Source organism: Crocodylus siamensis, chromosome 8 (assembly GCF_052110815.1).
Source record: "Crocodylus siamensis isolate JL-2025a chromosome 8, ASM5211081v1, whole genome shotgun sequence".
NCBI classification, from domain to species: Eukaryota; Metazoa; Chordata; order Crocodylia; family Crocodylidae; genus Crocodylus; species Crocodylus siamensis.
Genome location: NC_143402.1, coordinates 56,876,761 through 56,895,645, shown reverse-complemented (window position 1 = coordinate 56,895,645; position 18,885 = coordinate 56,876,761). Strand labels below are relative to the sequence as shown.

The following is an 18,885-nucleotide window of genomic DNA, read 5'->3' as shown; positions in this document are numbered from 1 at the left end:
GACCGTTATTTCTGGTCACTCCTGGCAGTGCTCAGGGAAACAGGGACTCCCCCAATGCCTGCTGGTCCCCCCTGGCTAGTTTGTAAACAGCCACTAGATCCCCCCTCAGCCTTTTCTTGTGGAGGCTGAACAGGTTCAGGTCCCGTAGCCTCTCCTTGTAGGACCTGCCCTGCTGCCCCCTGGTCATGCGAGTGGCCCCCCTCTGGACCCCCTCCATGTTGTCCACATCCCTCTTGAAGTGCGGCGCCCAGAACTGGACACAGTACTCCAGCTGCGGCCTGACCAGTGTCGCATAGAGGGACCTTCCTAGGCACCTTCCTGGTCTCATCTGCCACACCTTGATGGTATTATGATAAATAAGGAGGCTTCCCAAGGACTTTTGCATGGCCCCTGTCTGACTGAACCCCCTCGCTAGGGTTCCCCAGCAGCCTACTGGTCCTCTATAGTCTCAGACCCCTCACTAGGCCTCTATAGTCAACTGTGCCCCACAAGGCAACCAAAGCCTTAAGACAGGGCTGGGCAAGATGCAGCCTGCTAGCCCATTCTATCCAGCCCATGGGGCCCCTAAAAAATTTAGAAAATTAGTATTTATCTGCCCCTTGCTCCCTGTCATGTGGCCCTCGATGTCCTGCCAAAACTCAGTATGGGGCCCTCTGCCCAAAATAACTGCCTGCCCCTGCCTTAAGAGCTAACTGCGTGGCTCCAAATCCTGCCCTACACCACCCCATGCCTTATGGGTGATACTATAAGGTTGTTCCCTCTGCTGGGGCTTTGGCCTCCTCAGCCTCTGCCCCTTTAATCTTGCTAGGTCTTTTAACCTAGGCACGCTGTATCGGACCTGGCTCCGAGTCACTAGCTCTCCCTTGTCTTTTCTGGTCACCAGGCCCCTATCTGCCAGGCTCCTGGCCCCCATGCAGCTGTCCTGCTCTCTGGCACCATTCCCCTGGCCCCTGTGTGGCTGCTGTCTTGCACTATGCCCACTCTGGGCTCAAGGGTCACTAGAGCCTTGAGCCTGCCTCTGGCAAGGCTCGAGGTTATCAGGTGGCACTAATGGGACCTCCGTAACTGCACCTTATAGTCCCAACCCAAACCACCAGTATAAACAGTAACACAAACATAAGCCACCAGGCTATAAGACAAATCACAACACTGCAAACAGCCCTCTGCCCCTTTCAGAGGGCAAATCTTTCTTTACCCTTGGGCTGACATACCTCCCAACCTGTCTCTTTGTGAGCTCCCTGAGCCTCAGTGTTCCCACAGGGAGCAAAACAATTACAGAAGTGTCCCTGGGTGCCTCTCCTAGCTTCTAACCCTGCAGCTAGCAGGGCTAGGCTGACTTGGGAACCCAAACCCCAGGCTTAGTGCTCCCAGGGTGCTGCCTCCTTCCAGTCAGGTGACTGCCTGAGCTGGCTACAGGTGCCTGCATATTGTCTCATTTGCCTGTTGTCCCCCCCAGGCCTGCAGCTGCTGCACCCTGCCTAGCCTGCAGAGCTCCCTGGCTAGGCTGCTACTTCTCTTAAAGGAACAGAGAGTCTCCCTGTTACAATTTGTGTCATTCCTTTGCACCCAGAAAGGCACCACTACCACATGCCACTGGTGGCATATCACACCTGGGATTAACAGGTGACAGTACCTCCATTTTCCAGTGGTCTCTTCTGACCCCAAACCCAATCTGAACTGTTGTTGTTCACTACTGTAGCTGTATCACCCCCTGATTTTTGCTGCAGTCTGGAAAAAAAAAAGCAGTGGACATTGGACAGTGGCCACTGTTGAGAGAAAAACCTTTCTGGAGATCACAAGTGGCATGGGTAGTGTGGGTGTGCAGGAGGGAGCAGAAAGCAGAGCAGGAAGGGGATTGAAGTGGCCATCAGGGAGGATATGGGGCTTCATTTACGGCATACCTGCCGAAGAGGTTGGCCCCTGTCAGGGCGACTTCATTTCACCCTCATGCAATGCCAAGTAAGGACTCACACAGATGATGGAAGAACTTGAATGCTCTCGCCTAGGCCTTGGCACAGAGCTGAAGGTGTTTCCAACGTGCAGCTTGCCAAAACTAATACCACAATGTTTGAGCAAGGTACCAAGCTCTCAAGAAGTCTTTCAGGGCAAAACTTCTCAGCACCACTGTGACTATCTTTTTCTTAGTTAACAGGATATCTCTGCATTTATGACATGAAAGCTCCACCCCTGACTTCCAAAGGGCATAGATCCCTTACACCCAGCCCCCACTGCCTCCTTTCAAGGATCTGCCCCCTAACTCCAAGGAGCTTGTGCCACAAACACCTCTCACCCTTCCTCTGTTTTTAACTCCACTCTGCCCAAGAGCCTACATCCCTGGCTCAGCAGGCCCCTCCAGGCACCTCTTGCTGGAGGCCAAAAACCCAACAGCAAATGGAGGCCAAAGGATCTATCACAATATTTTTATTATCTCTTTGACATGGCATCATCTTCCCAGAGGGCAGAAGGGGGTGGGATTGAGAATAAGGACAGCTTCAAAGATAGAGCTTGCTACATCCAGTCCAGCTTAGTGCCTGTAAAACAGTCTTGAACATCAACCTCTGCCCACACCCCCCAAATTTCCACCATTCCTTGGGCTTTCTGTACTTCCTGAGGATGAAATGAGGCACCAGGGCCAGCACGAGATCCTGCTGCTTCAGCAGGTGTTGGCAGAAACTCCCCTGACTACAGCAATAGGGCAGGATATAGGGGAACGGAGGTGTCTTGGGGACCTGGGAGTGGGGCACACAGCGGCCTTTCATTCTTCTCCTCCAGCACAATGAATTCCCATGCAGCACAAACCAGTGGCTTGAGCTTTTCCATTGCCACTCAAGCTTCACGTAGGCAGGGGCGGGCAAAATGTGGCCCATGGGCCAGATGCGGCCAGCTAGCCCATTCTATCCAGCCCATGGGGCCCCTAAAAAATTTAGAAAATTAATAGTTATCTACCCCCAGCTGCCTGTCAAGCGACCCTCAATGGCTTACCAAAACTCAGTAAGCAGCCCTCCACACAAAATACTTGCCTGCCCCTGACATAGTGTCAGGGAGACTGCCATAGCCACCACCTGCGAGAAGGAGGGGACACAAGTAACAGCGATGGGACTCAGACCTCCGAGTCTGCATCTAGGAGGATGATCAGGCCTCTGTACCAATCAGCAGCATAATTAAGATGGGGAGACCAGGGTAGGAGCCCAAGCACCAACTCAGCTGGGAGGGGATTAAAACTCCACATAAACAGAGCAGCAAAGCCCCAGAGATGGTCCTGGACTCGCTTCCAGCAGGGGCGTGATGATGGTGGCTGCCCCCATCATGGAGGTGTTCCTCCAAAGAAAGGTCTTCACCTTGAGGAAGCAGCCCTGAAGGGTTAAAAAACAAAAAGGAAAGATGGTGATGGGGGCAGGGGCAGCCCTCCTCAGCCCTGGAATTGCTGTCTCCTCCCTTCCCAGGGAGACAAAATCTCGCCCTTGGCACAGAGCCTGGGCTAGAGCTTATGGTACCATATTTACTTATATGCTACATGTACCTTTGTTGCCCACTCACAAATTGGGGAACATCTTAAACATGGAAGCTGATTTTCTGCCCAGGAGAAAAGCCTTCTGTGCTTCAATCCCTGCTCCACACAGCAGCAGCAGCTGCATTTCTATTCGGCCAGCTAAGGGTCAGTGGACTTCATGGCTCATTGTTTTTCACGCTATAGTTGTTAACAGCCCTCTTTCCTTAACATGTTTGATCTTTCACTCATCCAGTCAACCTCTCTTAGGGCAATGCAGCTGTCTGCTCCTGGTCTGTCTTCTCCTATTACACAGCCCTGCAGACTGCCTGTAGCTCTTTTCAAACTCCTAGATCCAGGTTGCAGCAGTAACTTGAGTTTCAACTTTAGGTCAGCAGAATAAAGGAGGGCAAGGGAGCTACAGCTGAGATTCAGTCCCTATTCTAAGCAGCCATAACTTCCTAGACCACGTAGCAGGGAGGAGCAGGAGGAGGAAGAACCAGGGTAGACACTCAGATATCCCATGTCCCAAGAAGCCAGAACCCTGGGCAGGCCATCAGGGTGGATCCTGCACCCCTGCTCCTGTCCTGAGCTGGGTGCTACCTCCATGTGGATGATGGTTCTGTTAGTGTCTCTTCCATTGCAGTAGGGGCTCCAAGGTCCTTGCTGTAGCCCCAGGGGTAGGTCAGGTTGGTGTGTTTCTGGAGCGCTTGAAGTCCGTGTGGTTGTGGACACCACAGCAGTTTTGCTGAAAAGAGTTGGGGCACTGGTGGGGAAGACAGATGGGAGCTGGGGTGGGGGGAGGGGGTTGACAACAGGTCCAAGGCTGGAGTAGAAACCAGAGGCTGGGGCTGGGCAGGGCCCGAACAAGGCAACCAGCTCTAGGGAGAAACAGAGCCCTGCTACCTAGGGACCCAGCTGGGAGTTGGGGGTAGAAGGAAGGGAAGAGATGGGGGACTGAACTCTCTGGGCACAGGAGAGATCCACTCCCTGCTGCGTCTCTTGGGGGACAATGTCCATGACCCACTTAGTTCATCCCCTTCCTAGCACCTCCCACAGGGCAGGGCAGGGCTATGGAGGGGCACAAGAGACCTTATGAAGCTAAGGGATTTGCCTAGGGTGGTACAAGGAAGTAGTAGAAAAGTCAGGGGAACAGCCCTGTACCCTGCAGTAGCACATTAATTGCTGGTTGCAAGTGGCCCTGGAAATGGGCAGCACCAGGCACACTGGGACCCCAATCTTGGGACTGATTCAGGGAAATAGGGGAGGGGAGGGGGCTGAGAAGTACCAACCCCCAGCATATAGGAGTTCCAGGTGTAGGACATGATGTTGTCGTACTTGTAGCTGCCATATTTCTTCCTCAGTGCCTTGAGAGCTTTGTCCCAGATGAACGAACAGACCTACAAGGGGATGGGGGTGGGGGTGAGGAAAGCCAAGCAGGAGCCCCCCTCTGAGCAAAGGCAGCCATGTCTGTGTTGTACTGAGGCCAGAGACACGGGGCTTGGGAGTTCCAGTGGCCTACAGCCCTGGTGCTCCCATAGCCTGGCATCCTGACCCCAGCTTTGATTTGCAACAGTGGGGCACAGGGAGGGGTTTGCGTGTGGCAGAACATGCATCTTGCATGTCATGGCATATGCCATGGCCCCACTGGCAGTGACTTCCTGCTGCTGTGACAACACAGGGTGGGATACCTAGGGGGAGGTCGGGGGGTGGGGGGAGGGAATCCTGGTGCCCTCTGTGCCCTTCAGGGCTCTCTGGTGATGCCCCTGACTCCTGGGTGAGCCCAACCAAGGGCTGGGGAGCACTGTGCTGTCCCTATCCCCCGTCTCCTCAAGCATCAGTACTCATGAGTGGCATAAAAGGTGAAGATAGCAATGGCAAAGGAGATCTCCAAGATAAAGATGACCAGCACAATGGCAAAGTACTGGCAGAAATTGAGGGGAGGGGGAAGAATGGTGACAGGGATCTGGCTTCCCCGATCTATGGGGTGGGAGCTGGTTGTCCTCAATCCAGCTAGGGGGATGGAGGAGAAGCTGCAGACCCCTCATCCTGACCCCTGCAGAAGTGGAGGGTGCAAACCAGCCCTGCTTCCTCATATGTCAGCAATGGTACTGGGGGCCTCAGGAGTCCTGGACTGCCAGGGTCTGAAGCCTACTGAGGGCCCCAGGCAGCTGTAGGGAATGGCCAGCCCAGCCCAGGACATGATAAAGGACCAAAAAGTTTAAAGCCAGGCAATCATAAAGACTAGCAGGCCAGGCCAGGCCAGGTAGCCATAAGGCCCAGGGCTGGAAGCCCAGGCAGGTGTAAGGCCCAGGGGCCAAAGCCCTGGCAGCCATAAGGCCTGGTGCACCCAGCCCACCCCATTGGACTCTAACTATCATGACCAGGCAGCAGTTCTCCTTATAGGCACTCCAATAGCCCCAGCACAATAAGGCAGCTGGTGGCGATGCCACAGACCCAGCTTTGGGCAAAGTAGATGGAGGATGTGCCCAGCACCTGCATGAAGGAGGTGTGCTGCCCATCTTCACCCACACAGCTGCACCAAGGTGATGCCTGCAGCCTTGGGACAGGGATGAGGGAGGGTCACCTGAGTTCTCCGCTATCTCACAATCCAGCATCTATCTCTCCAATGAATCACGTGCCCAAGCAGCCCCGTTTTTCTGTCCCTTCAGGGGGAGCCCAGCCCATCACACAGGCCCAGAGGGGAGCTGGATTCTCACCCCCTCCCAGCTCTCTCCCCACCAGGCACCATATGTATGTGCCTATCCTGGGGAGCTGGCAAGGCTGCTAGCTGCCCCACTCCCAGCCCCTGCACTCACAAGGATCATGGCAGTGAAGCAGATCATGGTGTTCTTCATAGACATCCTGCAGAACCACACCCTGGTCATGCTGGCTTCTGGGTTGGACACATGAGCCAGGGGTCGGGGGAGGGAGGCTGAGGACCATCAGGCAATTGTGGGAAGGGACGGTCTTGGAACCCAGGCACATCCCCATACCTGTTTCTCTGCCATGAGCGGTCATGACTCCATGCACCCCTGGCTGATTCAGAGCTCCCCAGCATACGGCTTGCACTCTCTCCCCACAGATCTCACATTCCTGTGCTGGCCAAGGGAATGAATGCCACCAGCCCCAGTCTCTAACTGGTGCTGGGCAGCAGTTAGAAGGCACTGGGTGGGGGACAGGTCAGGGCATACCCTCCCAGGGTGGAAGGGAGATCCCCATGCCCCCTCTTCCCATACAGCTTCTTACTGGAGCTTGAGAGCAGCTTGGGGCTGCTACTGGGGGCCTGACTCTGACCCAGCTTTAGGGGCTGGATCTCAGGGCTGCTACAGGGGGCCTGGCTTTGGCCTTAAAATAGGGGCCAGGTCTTAGAGCTTCTATAGGGACCTCAGTTTTTGCCCCACTATAAAAGTTGGGTCTCAGAGCTCTTATAAAGGGCCTTGGTTTTAGTCTCATTATAGAGGCCAGGTCTCAGGACTGCTACGGAGACTTTAGTCAGCTATAGGAGCTGTAGCTTTGGTCCATATATAGGGACTAGGTCTCAGGACCACTCTAAAGGCTGGACTCCCTTATCTGGGCTGCTGCCAGTGTCATCTGTTGCCAGAGGTTGACTCGCATGCTCCCCACAGGACAAGACCAGACCAAATCCCACACCGGCCCACCCCCCAACCCAACCTCTACACCTCAGGGCCCCACAGTGCCCAGAGCTGCACAGACACCCGGTGAGAGACAGCTAAGCAGACCCAGAGGGGAAACTGAGGCACGGTACAGTGCAGCAAGTTGTTCCACCTCCCTGCCTCAGAAAGGGAACCCAGGCTTCTGGAAGCGGCAGAACCAAAGGAGCGGAGCCACTGATGCAGTTTCCAATACCTTGGTTTATTCCGTACTTGCTCTGGTTCCTCGAGTAGATAGACAGCAGGCGGGGGGGCGGGGGGAGACAGGGCAATGTGCAGGCTTGGGGGGAGGAGGGCCAGGGAGAAGCAGTGAGCTCGCAACTACAGAGCCAGGGAGGGGGTTGTACCACGGGTGAGGGGGACATCTCCCCCCCAACTGGTCCCAAGGCATGGAGGGCTGTTGTCATCCTCCTTTCAAAGAGGGAAAACTGAGGCACAGCGTGGGCAGGACTAGGGGGCATGGACAGAGCACTAGGGGGTCACCCCTCTGTTTTACAGAGCTCTGGGGGCTGCAGGGATGGGAAAACCCCTCAAGTCTTCCCAGCCCCCCCACTTTGCAGGGGCTGGGAGCAGGGGGTCACCCCCAATCTGGGTCTAGATCTGAAGCTGCCTATGGCCTGTGGGCATGTTGCCCTCAGCAAGGGGTAGGGGAGAGGGGGTGCTGATGTTGGGTCCAGCTGTCACTGGGTGTCTCCGGGAGCCTCTGTGGTGACTGCCGTCTCAATGGTCACTGGCAGGGGGTTCCCCTAAGCAGGAGAGGTCGGGGTTAGTTTGACCAGAACACAAAATGGGAAACTAAGGCAGGGGGTGGGGTTTAAACCCAGGGCCCTGGGGACAGGCAGTTTTCCCAAACAGGGCAGGAGCCCAGATGCCACCCCACCAGCACAGGCAGGGAAAATGCCTCTCTGGTGCGAAGCAGGAGACAAGCATGTGCACTTGTGTGAGCATACATGTGCTTCCATGCCATGTCACAGGATGGGTATGCAAGCCTGTTGTGTGCATGTGTATGCCCATGTTACAGGCATGCATATGCAAGCCTGCTATGTGAGTATGCACACCTGTGCAAGTCTATCGTGTGTATATGCATGTCTGTCATGGGCATGCATGTGCAACTCTTGTCACATGCATGTGTGCGCACATATGTGTGCATTTCCATGTTCCTTAGGGGTGGGAAAGGGGTCACTTACCGGGGCAGAAGCACCAAGGCAGGCTTCAATCATGTTGACAATGTCCATTCGTCCGGCCTCCTGCGCTATGGACAGGGCAGTGCTGCCGTCCTGAGAGGAACACTTGTTCAGAGCCCATGGTAGGGACGGGGGTCGGGGGGGACTCAAGGGATCCTCAGCCCCAGGCTCCCCTACTGCCCCCCCGCCACAGAGGACCTCTAATACCTTAATCTCAGACACTTCTGCCCTCCCCTACTCACAGCAGCTGCCTCTGCCCCAGGTGGGGAAGCCCCCACCCCTGGAGGGAAATTAAGATGGAAATGACCTATGCAAAGAGTGGCCCATAGGCAAATATAAATCGCCTATGCAAATCTAGCACCTGCCCCAGATGGGGACAAAACTACCCCTTTCAGGGGAACCAGCATGCAAACAATTGTGTGTACAAAAGATACTGTATAAGCAAATGCATATCACCTATGCAAAAATAAGCCCTGCTGGAGAACTAGCATGAAAATCAGGGATATATGCAAAATAGGCATCACCTATGCCATCCCAGCACCTGACCCACCTATGCAAAACCACCCCTTGCAGGGAAACTTACACAAATAACTGATGCAAATATATTGTTATGCAAATTAGCAATGCCTAGGCCAAGTCACCCCTACTGGAAAATGATTATGCAAATGAGAAACGTGCAAAGAGGATCACCTATGCAAACCTAGCATCTGCCCCAGGTGGGATGAAACCACCCCTCACAAGAGAGCCATCATGCAAATAAGCAACACCTATGCAATGAGTATTACACATGCAAATAAACATTGCTTATACAAAGCCACTCCTACTGGAAAATTATATATGCAAATAACACTTCATATGCAAATGAGCATTGCCATTGCCTAGGCCTAGCAGGGGCACTGTTGTGCAAATAAACTGTCCATATGCTGTGAACATCACATGCAAAATAACATGGCCTATGTGCAAATCCTGGGGGCCTCCTCCTTTCTCTGAACTCCAAAAGAACCTCCCCCCACCTCAAGTCCCCCAGGGAGACCCATGGGAGAAGATCCCCCCCACCCCCCATGGCAGGTCACTTACGTTGTCAGCCAGATCCACGCGGCAGGCAGGAGCAGCCAGCAGTAGGCGGGCGATGGCGGCGTGGCCATGCTCGCATGCACACATCAGTGCTGTGGAGCCATCAGCATCCTGCAGGTTCACATTGGCCCCGCAGGCCAGCAGTGCTCTGGCCACATCCTGGCGTCCATGGCTGACAGCCAGCATCAGCGCCGTCTGCCCCGCCTGGGAAGGGGGGCAGGAATCAGGCACTGATCCTGGCCACTGCCTCCCTTGGGAGTTATTTCCCTGCCCCAACCTGCGTGGCACGGGCATCCACATTCCCAGCACGGAGCAGCTGCAGGACAGTAGCACGGTCAGCATCAGGGCAGGCGGCTGCCAGTGCCGTCAGCATCAGCGCCGTGTAGCCAGCCTGGTTTGGCTTATCCACATCGCACAGGCCTGGAGGGACAGTCAGTCAAGGAAGCAGGGGAAGGGGGTGAAGCCTGAGACCAGCCCCATTTCCACCCCAGCTCAAATGTCCCTGGCCAGAGCACGGAAAGAAGCCAGGAGTCCTGGCTGCTGTCCCTGCTGATCTGACCCACCAGGCCCCCTCCAAGTGCAGGGATGGGAACCCAAGCATCTGGTCTCCCAGCTGTAATGGACCCCCAGACCACACACCCCTCCAAGAGCAGGGAGAGAACCTGGCTGTCCATGCTCCCAGCTCCCCTTCTGTAACTTCCCAGCCCCCACTCCCCTCCCAGCCTGGGGATAGAAACCAGGCATCCAGGCTTCCAAAACCCCTGGCTCTCACCCAACCTCACTCCCCTCCCAGATCCAGAGAGAATGCAGGCATCCGGGTTCCTGGCCCCTCCTGCTTCAACCCACAGCTCCCTCCCAGCCCAGGGGTGGAACCCAGGCATCCAGGCTGTACCAGTGTCAAGGAGACACCGCACCAGGGGGAAGTTGGAGCAGGAGACAGCATGGTGCAGCGCTGTGTTCCCATGCCCATCAGTCATGTTGAGGGCAGTGGCAAGGACCCGAGGTGAGAGGGCGCGGTAGGTGTCTAGGCGCTGGGACACGGCTGTGGCCTCAACTGCCTGTCCGCACGCCAGCCCCAGCCAGTCCTGCTGCACCACCCCATAGGCATCCCTCTGTGGAGACAGTGTAGCACGAGGGGGGGGAAAAAAAATCAGTGTGGTGCCACATCCTTGCCAAGGCTGTGCAGACTGGGCACTTATTAGGGGAATTACAGTAGTTATATCCAGCTCCTGGCACCATGGGCCCCATCCCAACCTAGGTCTGTGCACTGCCAGGCATTTACTAGATGAATTATGATAGCAATTTGCAGCACCTGGCACCACAGGGCCCTGTAAGCACCAGGGTCTGAGCAGCACTTACTAGGTGCATTACAGTAGCATGTGTTCAGTGCTTGGCATGAGCTACTGTAATGCACCTAATAATGCGCAGTGCCTGGCACCCTGGCATCCCAGCCACAGCCCCACTAGGGGCTACCATAATGTTAGGGTTACCATATTTCCAGTATAAAAAAAGAGCACCTGTGAGGGGGGAAGTGGGAGGGGGGAAAAGGAGAGTGGGGAGGGACATATGATTGGGAGGGGAGGGGCAGTGGTATGGCTGTGCCCTGCCTCTGCTCCTCACTCCTAAGCCCCTCCCCCCTTGACTCCCAACCCCCCTTAATGTACCTAAAGAAACTTGTCTGCCTGTGTCCTTAGACCAACATGGCTACAACCTACACCCCTGTAGAAAGAGTGCAGCGCAAAACCCAATGGGGCATCCCCAACTAAAGTCTGCAGTGCCTGGGACATGCTACCATAATGCACTGAATCGTGTGCAGCACTCAGGGCCCCAATCCTGGCTGGGGTCTAAGCAACACCTGGCATTTCCTCTATGATACTACTCTAATGTGTCTAATTGCATGCAGCACCCAACACCTATCCCTGCCTCTCCACAACCTGGGTGCTACCATAATACACCTAATACTCAGAGACTAGAATTACTCTAAATGATCTCCAGACTAACAGACCTCGAAGTCAGCAGCCTGGTGGCAGGGAATGTCTGCAGCTACAGGGCAAACCCCGAGGGCTCCCCTGACCCTTCCCCCTGTCCTAAGCAGAATCCTGGAGTTCAGGCTCCTGCAGGAGCTGCTCCAAGGCCATGGGGCTGCATGCGGCTTCCTGCTATCTCTGCACTGCTCTGTGTGGACCCAGATCCCAGGTTCAAGTCTCTCAAGACCCCCTCCCTCCCCCCATCCCTCACCAGAGTTGGGGTTACCGTCTTGGCATCCATGGAGGCATTGGGGGTCTCCAGATACCTCTTCAGGATGGTGCAGGCTGAGAACAGCTCCTGCCCAAGCCCCAGCCTGGAGGGAGGGGGAAATGAGGAAGGGGAGTAGAGGTTTTCCCTGCTCAGCCTCTGGACAAACTGACAGTCAAGCACTTCCTCCCACCAGAGCCAGGAGAGAACCCAGGTGTCCAGGTCCTGGCTCTAACACCGCCAGAGACCCCATTCCCCTCCCAGAGTGGAGATAAAACCCAGGCACCCAAGATCCTAGGCTTAAGCCCCACCTCCCTGCCTGATCTTGACCCCTCAAGACTTCACTCATCCTCCCAGAGCCCGGAGAGAACCCAGGCATCCTGGCTCCCAGCCCCTGGTTCTAACCACTAGCCCACTCCCCCTGCCTCAGTGCATTACCCATCATTGCTGCCTTGTGTGCTGCTGAGCGCCGCCCCTGCTGCTGCTTCCTCCTCAGTGGCCTTGGGGGTCTCGGCCCCCCCTGCCGGAAGCCCCTCACTGGCCTCGTGGTACTCACTCTCTGTGCTCTCAGCCTCCGAGTTCTCAGCTGTGCTGGAGTCCGAGGATGCTGACTCGTACCTGGGCCCGCAGCAGGCAGTGAGGAGCAGGGAACCCAGGTGTCCATATTCCCACCCCCCCTTGCTCCACCGTATCAGATCCCAGTCCTCTCCCAGAGCAGAGCTAGAACTTTGGCATCCAACCTCTCACCCCCAGTTGTAACCCCTCAGGTCCCACTCCCCAGCTGTAAGAGAACCCAGGCTTCCCAGTGCTCCCCCAGCCTCTAAATCCCACTGCCCTCCTGGAGCCAGGATTGAACCCAGGTGTCTGGACAACTCCATTTCCCCACTCAAGCCCTGAGACACCCCACCCCCCTCCCAGAGTGAGGAGAGAACCCAGACATCCAGCCTCCCAGAACCCCCTGCTCTGACCCATTTGTCCCGGAAAGACCCTCCCCCCACCCACCCCTCCAGGCTGCTCTCACCCGCCGTTGATGCCCTCAAGGTGGTAGCTTGACTCCTGTGGGGGCTCTGGGTCCTCGCCTGTACCCCTGGCACTGGGTTGGGCCTCAGCTTGAGCTGCACCTGGGGAAGGAGGCAACGGGGGCTGAGTGGGGGGCTACCCAGGTTCCCCCAGGCACCCAGCTTTCCGGGCACCAGCTACAATCCCCTCCCAACCCTGCAGGAAACTCAGGTGTCCTGGCATCCCAGCCCTCTGAGCATGAGACTACAATCCCCTCTTGGCCCAGCAAGAAACCCAGGCGTGGGGCACTAACTCCCAGCCAACACCTGGGCCCTACCTGTCTCAACGATGCTGATCTTGTGAGCGCCATGGGCATGGCCGTAGGCCGGGGTGGCCACCAGACGAGGTAGTGCCATCTCCAGCAGGTCAGGGCCATCACGGGGCTCGAGGCCGCGGGCATGCTGGGGCTGAGCAGCTGGGCCAGCAGCCATACTGGCTGCAATCTCAGGGCCCCGTGGCACCTGGACCACCCTGACCACCTCTGCCCGCTCCCCTGCACCCTGTTCCTGGTCCCCAGCACTCCCCACCTGCCCCTGTTCCCCCCGCATCTGCCTCCTAGTGCTTCCCAGCTGCCCCCCAGGCCCTGCCATCTGCCCCTGTGTCCCCAGCCTCTGTCCCTCAGGCCCTGGTGTCTGCTCTCCCACCCCTAGCACCTTCCCCCTGGTTTCTTCCACCTGCCCCCCTGCCCCTGGCACCTGTCCCTCAGCCCCCACTACCTGCCCCCTGGCACCTGCCACCTGCCCCAGCCGCTGCCGGGCATCTTGCAGCTCCCCCAGAGCCTTCTGTAGCTGCCTCTCCAGCACGGCCACCCGTGCCGACAGTGCCTGCACCGTGGCCCCCTCCCCAGCACCAGCCCCCAGCTCCATCATCTCAGGCTCTGGCACCCCCACACCCACACTCCGCTGACCGCCGGTGCCCCTCTCTGTGCCCACGGCCACAGACCGCAGCTCCCGGGTGCCTCTGGCCGCCATCTCCTCCTCAGGTAGGTCCAGGTAGAGCTCCCCAGTGCCCCCCACAGGCTGCCCCAAGCCCCGGTGGCTCTGGAGCCGGGTGCTGAGCTGCCTCTTCTCCTCCTGGAGCACGGCCACCTTCACCTGGAGCACTGGGATGAGCTTCACCTGCTCCTCCAGCTGCCGCAGCTTGCGCAAAGCACCCGCCATCTGCTCCCGCACATGCTGGAGGTGGCCAGGCGTGGGCGTTGCAGGTGTGGACAGCCCAGAGCCAGCCAGGGAGAGGCGGGAGTTCCGGAGCCCGCTGGGCCCCGCCTGCCCCTCCAGCTTGCGCCGGGCACCCAGCAGGGTGCTCTCGACCCGGGCATCCCGGGGCCCATAGGACAAGGCCGAGAGGCGACTGTCGGTGGAGCAGAGAGACTCGGTGGAGGGCCACCAGGAGGCTGAGGCGCAGCGTGGGCGCCGGCGCACGGGCAGGCGCCGCAGCGTGTGGCCCTTCTCGATGTCATCTACATACTTGAGGAAGTCGAGGTCCAGACGGTAGCCATATGGTGTCTCCACTGAGTAGGGTGGGGAAGGGGCTGGGGCTGGGCCCCCACAGGAAGGCGGGGAGGGGGGTGCTGGCTTCCCTGAGGGATGGAGAGGGGGATGAGAGTCTGTCCTCCCCCAGGATGAGTAGGAATTTGGGAAAACTGAGGCACAGTCTGCCTTGGAGTCCTGCCCCCACACCCAAACCCCGACAGCTCTGCAGGAGCTAGAGAAAAAACAGACATCCAGGGTCCCAGTTCCCTCCCTGATCTGACCCACCAGGCCCTGCTGCCCTTACAGAGTTTGAAGAGAGCCCAGGCGGCCAGGAACCCTTCCTGCTCTAACCAGCAGCCCTCATTGCCCTCCAAGAGCTGTGGGAGAATTCAGGTGTCCAGGATCCCAGTCCCCCCTGCTGCAACCCACTGGACCCCACTGTCTTCCCAGAGCTAGAGGGAACTCAGGCATCTGACTGAGCCCACCACCAATGCTGTCCAGTAGGTGTGTAATGCAGGCACTTCTGGGGTGGAGCAGCTGGTTCCCTGCCCCCAGCATTGCAAGCACCCAGCACAGGCAGTGAGACTGGGAATGGGAGAGGGGAGGTGGGGGCAGTTTGAGCAGACTGAAGCTGGGACTCCTGCATCCTGCCAAGGCCCACCTGGGAAGCCAGCATCCATGTGCAGCACCTGGGCCATAGTGGTGCTGGGCCGATCCTCACCTTGGCACTGGAACCCAGGGGGTAGGGGGGAGATATGACCCCAAGTCTGCAGAGAGAGGGAAAAGGCTAGGAGCTCTTTCCTGTCCCTAGAGCAGCCCCTAGAACAGGGGTTGGCAACATTTCTGGGCAGTGCCAAGAACACCCACAGTCTCCACTTGTAAGATGCTGGCACCCTAGGGGCAGACAGCAGGGGAGCTGCGAGGCCTGATCCTTGTTTTGACAGCACAGCACTAGCCCCCTTCCCCAAGGTGCACATGCCAAGCAAAATGCCTTTGTGTGCTGCACTCTGGTACCTTGTGCTGGAAGTGGCCGACCCCTTCCCTAGAGCATGCTATAGTCTGCAGAGACCCAAGGCATCTGGATTCCCCAGCCTCCACTCCCCTCTCAGAGCTGGGGAGAACCCAGGCATCCAGACTCCCAGCCCCCTGCTCTCACCCTATCCAACTTCCATTACCTTCCTAGAGTCTGGGAGAACCCAGGCACCCGGGCTTCCCACTGCAGAGCTGGGGCTCCAATTCCACCCCATGAGTCACTGCCCCTGTCCCCCTTTGGCCCTGCCAGGCCCTGGCAGGGATTTTCCAGCACTGGCGCCAGGGGCTCCCAGCCACATCCCTGCCCCAGCCCAGGCAGTGCCAGCGCTGGAAACTCTGACGTGGGAATTAGGGGGGAGTGAGGGGGAACCCTAGCTCTTTGGGATAGTGTATTAAGTGCATTACGGTAGCGCCTGGGGGTGCTTTATGCCAGTGCTCGGAACTGCACAAACCCAGTAGCGCCCCCCAGCCCTGCGGTCCCCTCCCTCCCCACCCCCGCTCCCGGTGCTCCCACTCCCTACCCCCCGTCAGCCCCGCGGTGCCCCTCACTCCCGACCCGCAGCCCGTATAAGGCCGGGATTTGCTCTAAAAATAAACAGTTTTGCAGGCGGCGATGTGAGAACTTCCTGCCTCGGGGGAAGCGGACCCGAGCCACCCCGCGCCAGACCCCCAGGCCGGTCCCGACCCCGCTCCCTGAGCCCGAGCCGGTGCCCCCCGCTGCCATGCGATGTGAGCATCGGCTCTCAGCCCGGCCGGGCAAAGCCCCCAGACCCAGGCGTCGGGGCCAGACACGAGAGCCCGCTCCCCCGCCCCAGAGCCGGGAGAGAGCCCGGGCGTCCGGACCTGCCCCCGGCCGGGAGCCGCCAGATGCCGCCGCCCCTCGCGGCGCTGGAGGGGACCGGGCGTCCGGGCCGGGTGCCCTCTGGCGCAGGGACGGACTCGGCCAGGGCTGCGGCGGGGCGCAGGATGGCCGGGCGCCCGGGCGCCCTGCAGCGCTGGGCGGGCCCGGACGCCCGGGCTCTCCGTGGGTGGCTCTCAGCCGAGTTTCCATGTCCCGGGGGCACCGGCCAGGCCGCTCCGTGCTCGGGTCCCGCATCCGGGGTCCGGACCTACCAGCGCCGCCCCGCACCCGGCCGCGATCGATACCCGGGCCGGCAGGATCGCGCCCTCCCCAGACGCGGCTGCACAGGGGCGTGCGGTGCCCCTCACTCCCGACCCGCACCCCCTCGCCCGGGCGCGATGCATTCCTGCCTGCCCCGCAGCCTCTCTCCAGCCGACCTGCCCCCACTCCCGCGCTGCTGGGCCCCCGGGGGCACATACTTCTCTAGCCGCTGCCCACTCAGCCCCGAGGGAACCGGCTCCGAGCTCCAAGGAAAACTGAGGCACGAAGCCGGGCGGGTGAGAACGGGCCGCACAGGGAGAAGACGACAGAGAAAAAACCCAGGTCTCTGAGCTCCCCGTCCCCCCGGAGCACCCAAGCGTCCGGGCCGCCGCTCCGACCCAGGGCGGCTCCGCTAATCCCCCGCCCCGGCTAATCCGGCAGCCGCAGCTGGGAAGCATCCGGGGCTAATAGCATTAGCTGCGGTGGGGAGCGGGTCAGAGCCGGGCATGGAGCCCCCCTCGGTCTGGATCCTTCCCCAGATCTGGCAGCGGAGCAGGAGCTAGTGGGTCAGAGCAGAAGGGAGCCCGGACGCCTGGGTTTTCTGGAGGGGGCTGGGAGGACGGACTCCTGGGTTTTCTCCCCAGCCCTTACGGGGGCCCCTTCCCCCTCCGCCGGGCAGCGCGGCCCCTTTAACCCCCCCCAAGCTGGGAGCCACATGGAACCAATTAGGCCGAGCTGGGCCCAGCCGCTGCGCCCGGGCGGGTCCGGCCCGGCTCGGGTTACGGCCACGATGCGCTGGCTCCGGGGTGGGGCCGGCAGCCGGAGCCTGGTCCCCCCCGCGGCCCCGCCCGTGGCTCCGCTCTGCTCTCCTCTGGCCCCCACCCCAGAGCCAGCTGCACCCGGGGGTGCCGGGTGTTCCCCTGCCTTGCGCACCCCAGAAGCGGTTGTATCTCAGCCCGGGGGTGGGCTGTAACCCGCAGCTCCCTCCACACTCCCAGGGCCGGGCAGATCGCGACCCAGCCCCACATCTCGGCCGCGCCCAGCGCCGCGTGTGGCCCCCGGCCCGGGGCCTTACAAACTCATGACGCCCCCAGGCTGGAGAGGGCCCCCGCTAATGGGCTCACGGCTAATCACCGTCTAATTGGCTCATGATGCCTCGCTGGGCTTTACCTCCTCTGCCCCCCCGAGCCTCAGGGCCCCTGACCTGCCTCCTCCTTGGCTGCCGGATACACCCCAGAGGTGGCTGCATCCCCGCCCGGGGAAGGCCCAGAGCCGGGGCAGGGACCAGCTGAGCGCGTGTGCTCGTGGCCTGGGGCAGCTGCAGGCGGGGCCGGGAGGACAAGAAGGGCTCTCAGCAGCGGGGCCCCTAGGCCGGGATCGGGGCCCGTCGGACTGTCCCGACCCCCGCCCCGCACCAGCGCCTCCCCCTTCCCCGCGGGCAGCCAGAGGCGGCAGCTAATGACAAACATCTGGCCAGCGGTGCCCCCCAGCCCCCTCCATCAGGCTGCAGGCGGACGCGAGATTTGGGAGCAGGGGCAGCTCATAGACCCCTCTGGCCCGCGGGAGAGGGCGAAATCCTCCCCCCGCCCCCGGCTAGTTACCCCGGGGCAAGACGGGGCGGGAGGCAGCATCAAGGGGCTTCGGGGTGCTCCATGCGGGGCTGGAAGGGATTAACCCATTCCCCGGGGACCCGGGTGCCCCCCACGGGAGACACCGGAGTCGATGAGGAGTAGCCACGGGGCTCCGATCCGGGGGAGAGGGGGCCCGATCCTGGGAGAGGCCGATTGGAAGAGAGCCCCTCGCTGGACAGGAACTCGGGGGTGTATTGATGCCCCCAAAACCTGGACTTTTAAGCCCAAATCTGTGAGGGGGTGACTGTCCCGGGCGGGGGGCAGTCCCCTACCTTGTCCCCGGCTCTCAGCGGCTCCCTCCGCAGCTCCCGGCCGAGGCTCGGATCTGAACCCGCCCGCAGCCCCGCCCCGGCCCGGCCCGGCCCCTCCGCCCCCTCCCTCGGGCAGGGCTGGGGGGAGCGGGGCCCGATCCCGCCACTGGCAGGACCCGCGGGGCTTGGGGCGGTGGGGCGGAGACTGCAGCACCGAGCACGGCAGGCTCCCGATCCTGGACCCCTCCCCCGCCCCACACTTCCAAACCCTAAACGCCTTCCCCGGCTAGTCAAGCACAGGCTCAGCCCAGCTTTGAGCCAGCCAGGATCCTGCCCCTACAGCGAGACAGGTAGGGCAGGGCTTCCCTTTGCAGACCGCCTGCTATGCCGATTGGGTTCGAGTATTAGGTGCATTACGGTAGCCCAGGTGAGGGTACCCCCCTTTCAAGTCTGTTTTAGGAAACCCCTCACCGAGTGGGGTGTTGCATAATATTAGGTGTATTATGCTAGCTGCTGGGAGCTTCCCCCTCCTAGCAGCCCCCTCCCACTCTGGTGTAGGGACCCCCATCATAATGCTGGGTGCTGCCCATTATTAAATACATTATGGTAGTTTCTAGGCATTTCCCCCAGCCAGCTAAGGGTTCAATGCCAGTACTGCCCATTATTAGGTGCATTACTCCCAAA

The 18,885-nt window shown here is 59.6% G+C and overlaps 1 protein-coding gene across 27 annotated transcripts; it reads right to left on the bottom strand.

Annotated features, from left to right (window-relative positions):
* Nucleotides 1-2,406: 2,406 nt before the first annotated feature.
* On the bottom strand, nucleotides 2,407-18,377 carry KANK2 (KN motif and ankyrin repeat domains 2). 27 transcript variants are annotated; one of them, XM_090059892.1, is made up of 15 exons: nucleotides 14,847-14,952; nucleotides 12,991-14,292; nucleotides 12,676-12,775; nucleotides 12,093-12,272; nucleotides 11,658-11,760; nucleotides 10,312-10,531; nucleotides 9,697-9,839; nucleotides 9,423-9,623; nucleotides 8,349-8,438; nucleotides 7,358-7,907; nucleotides 6,484-6,588; nucleotides 6,307-6,383; nucleotides 4,780-4,887; nucleotides 3,021-4,235; nucleotides 2,407-2,914 (listed from the first exon to the last, which is right to left on the bottom strand). In XM_090059892.1, the coding sequence occupies exons 1-10, from the start codon at nucleotides 14,881-14,883 to the stop codon at nucleotides 7,842-7,844; spliced, it is 2,442 nt and encodes an 813-aa protein (XP_089916018.1). In that variant the 5' UTR covers nucleotides 14,884-14,952; the 3' UTR covers nucleotides 2,407-2,914; nucleotides 3,021-4,235; nucleotides 4,780-4,887; nucleotides 6,307-6,383; nucleotides 6,484-6,588; nucleotides 7,358-7,841. The 27 variants fall into 27 exon arrangements, with proteins under 27 accessions (XP_089916018.1, XP_089916024.1, XP_089916019.1 ...); XM_090059898.1 differs by having other exon boundaries at nucleotides 6,307-6,352; XM_090059893.1 differs by having other exon boundaries at nucleotides 6,484-6,583.
* Between the last annotated feature and the right edge of the window lie 508 nt (nucleotides 18,378-18,885).

Excerpts from the sequence above, each read along its gene's own strand:
- KANK2 (XM_090059902.1), bottom strand. The coding sequence starts at position 16,777 with ATGCTTCCCAGCTGCGGCTGCCGGATTAGCCGGGGCGGGGGATTAGCG. Across the intron at positions 9,840-10,311 it reads GCGGTGTCTCCTTGACACTG|GCCTGTGCGATGTGGATAAG; the intron begins GTACAGCCTGGA and ends CTGTCCCTCCAG. Across the intron at positions 7,908-8,348 it reads GCCTTGGTGCTTCTGCCCCG|GGGAACCCCCTGCCAGTGAC; the intron begins GTAAGTGACCCC and ends TCTCCTGCTTAG.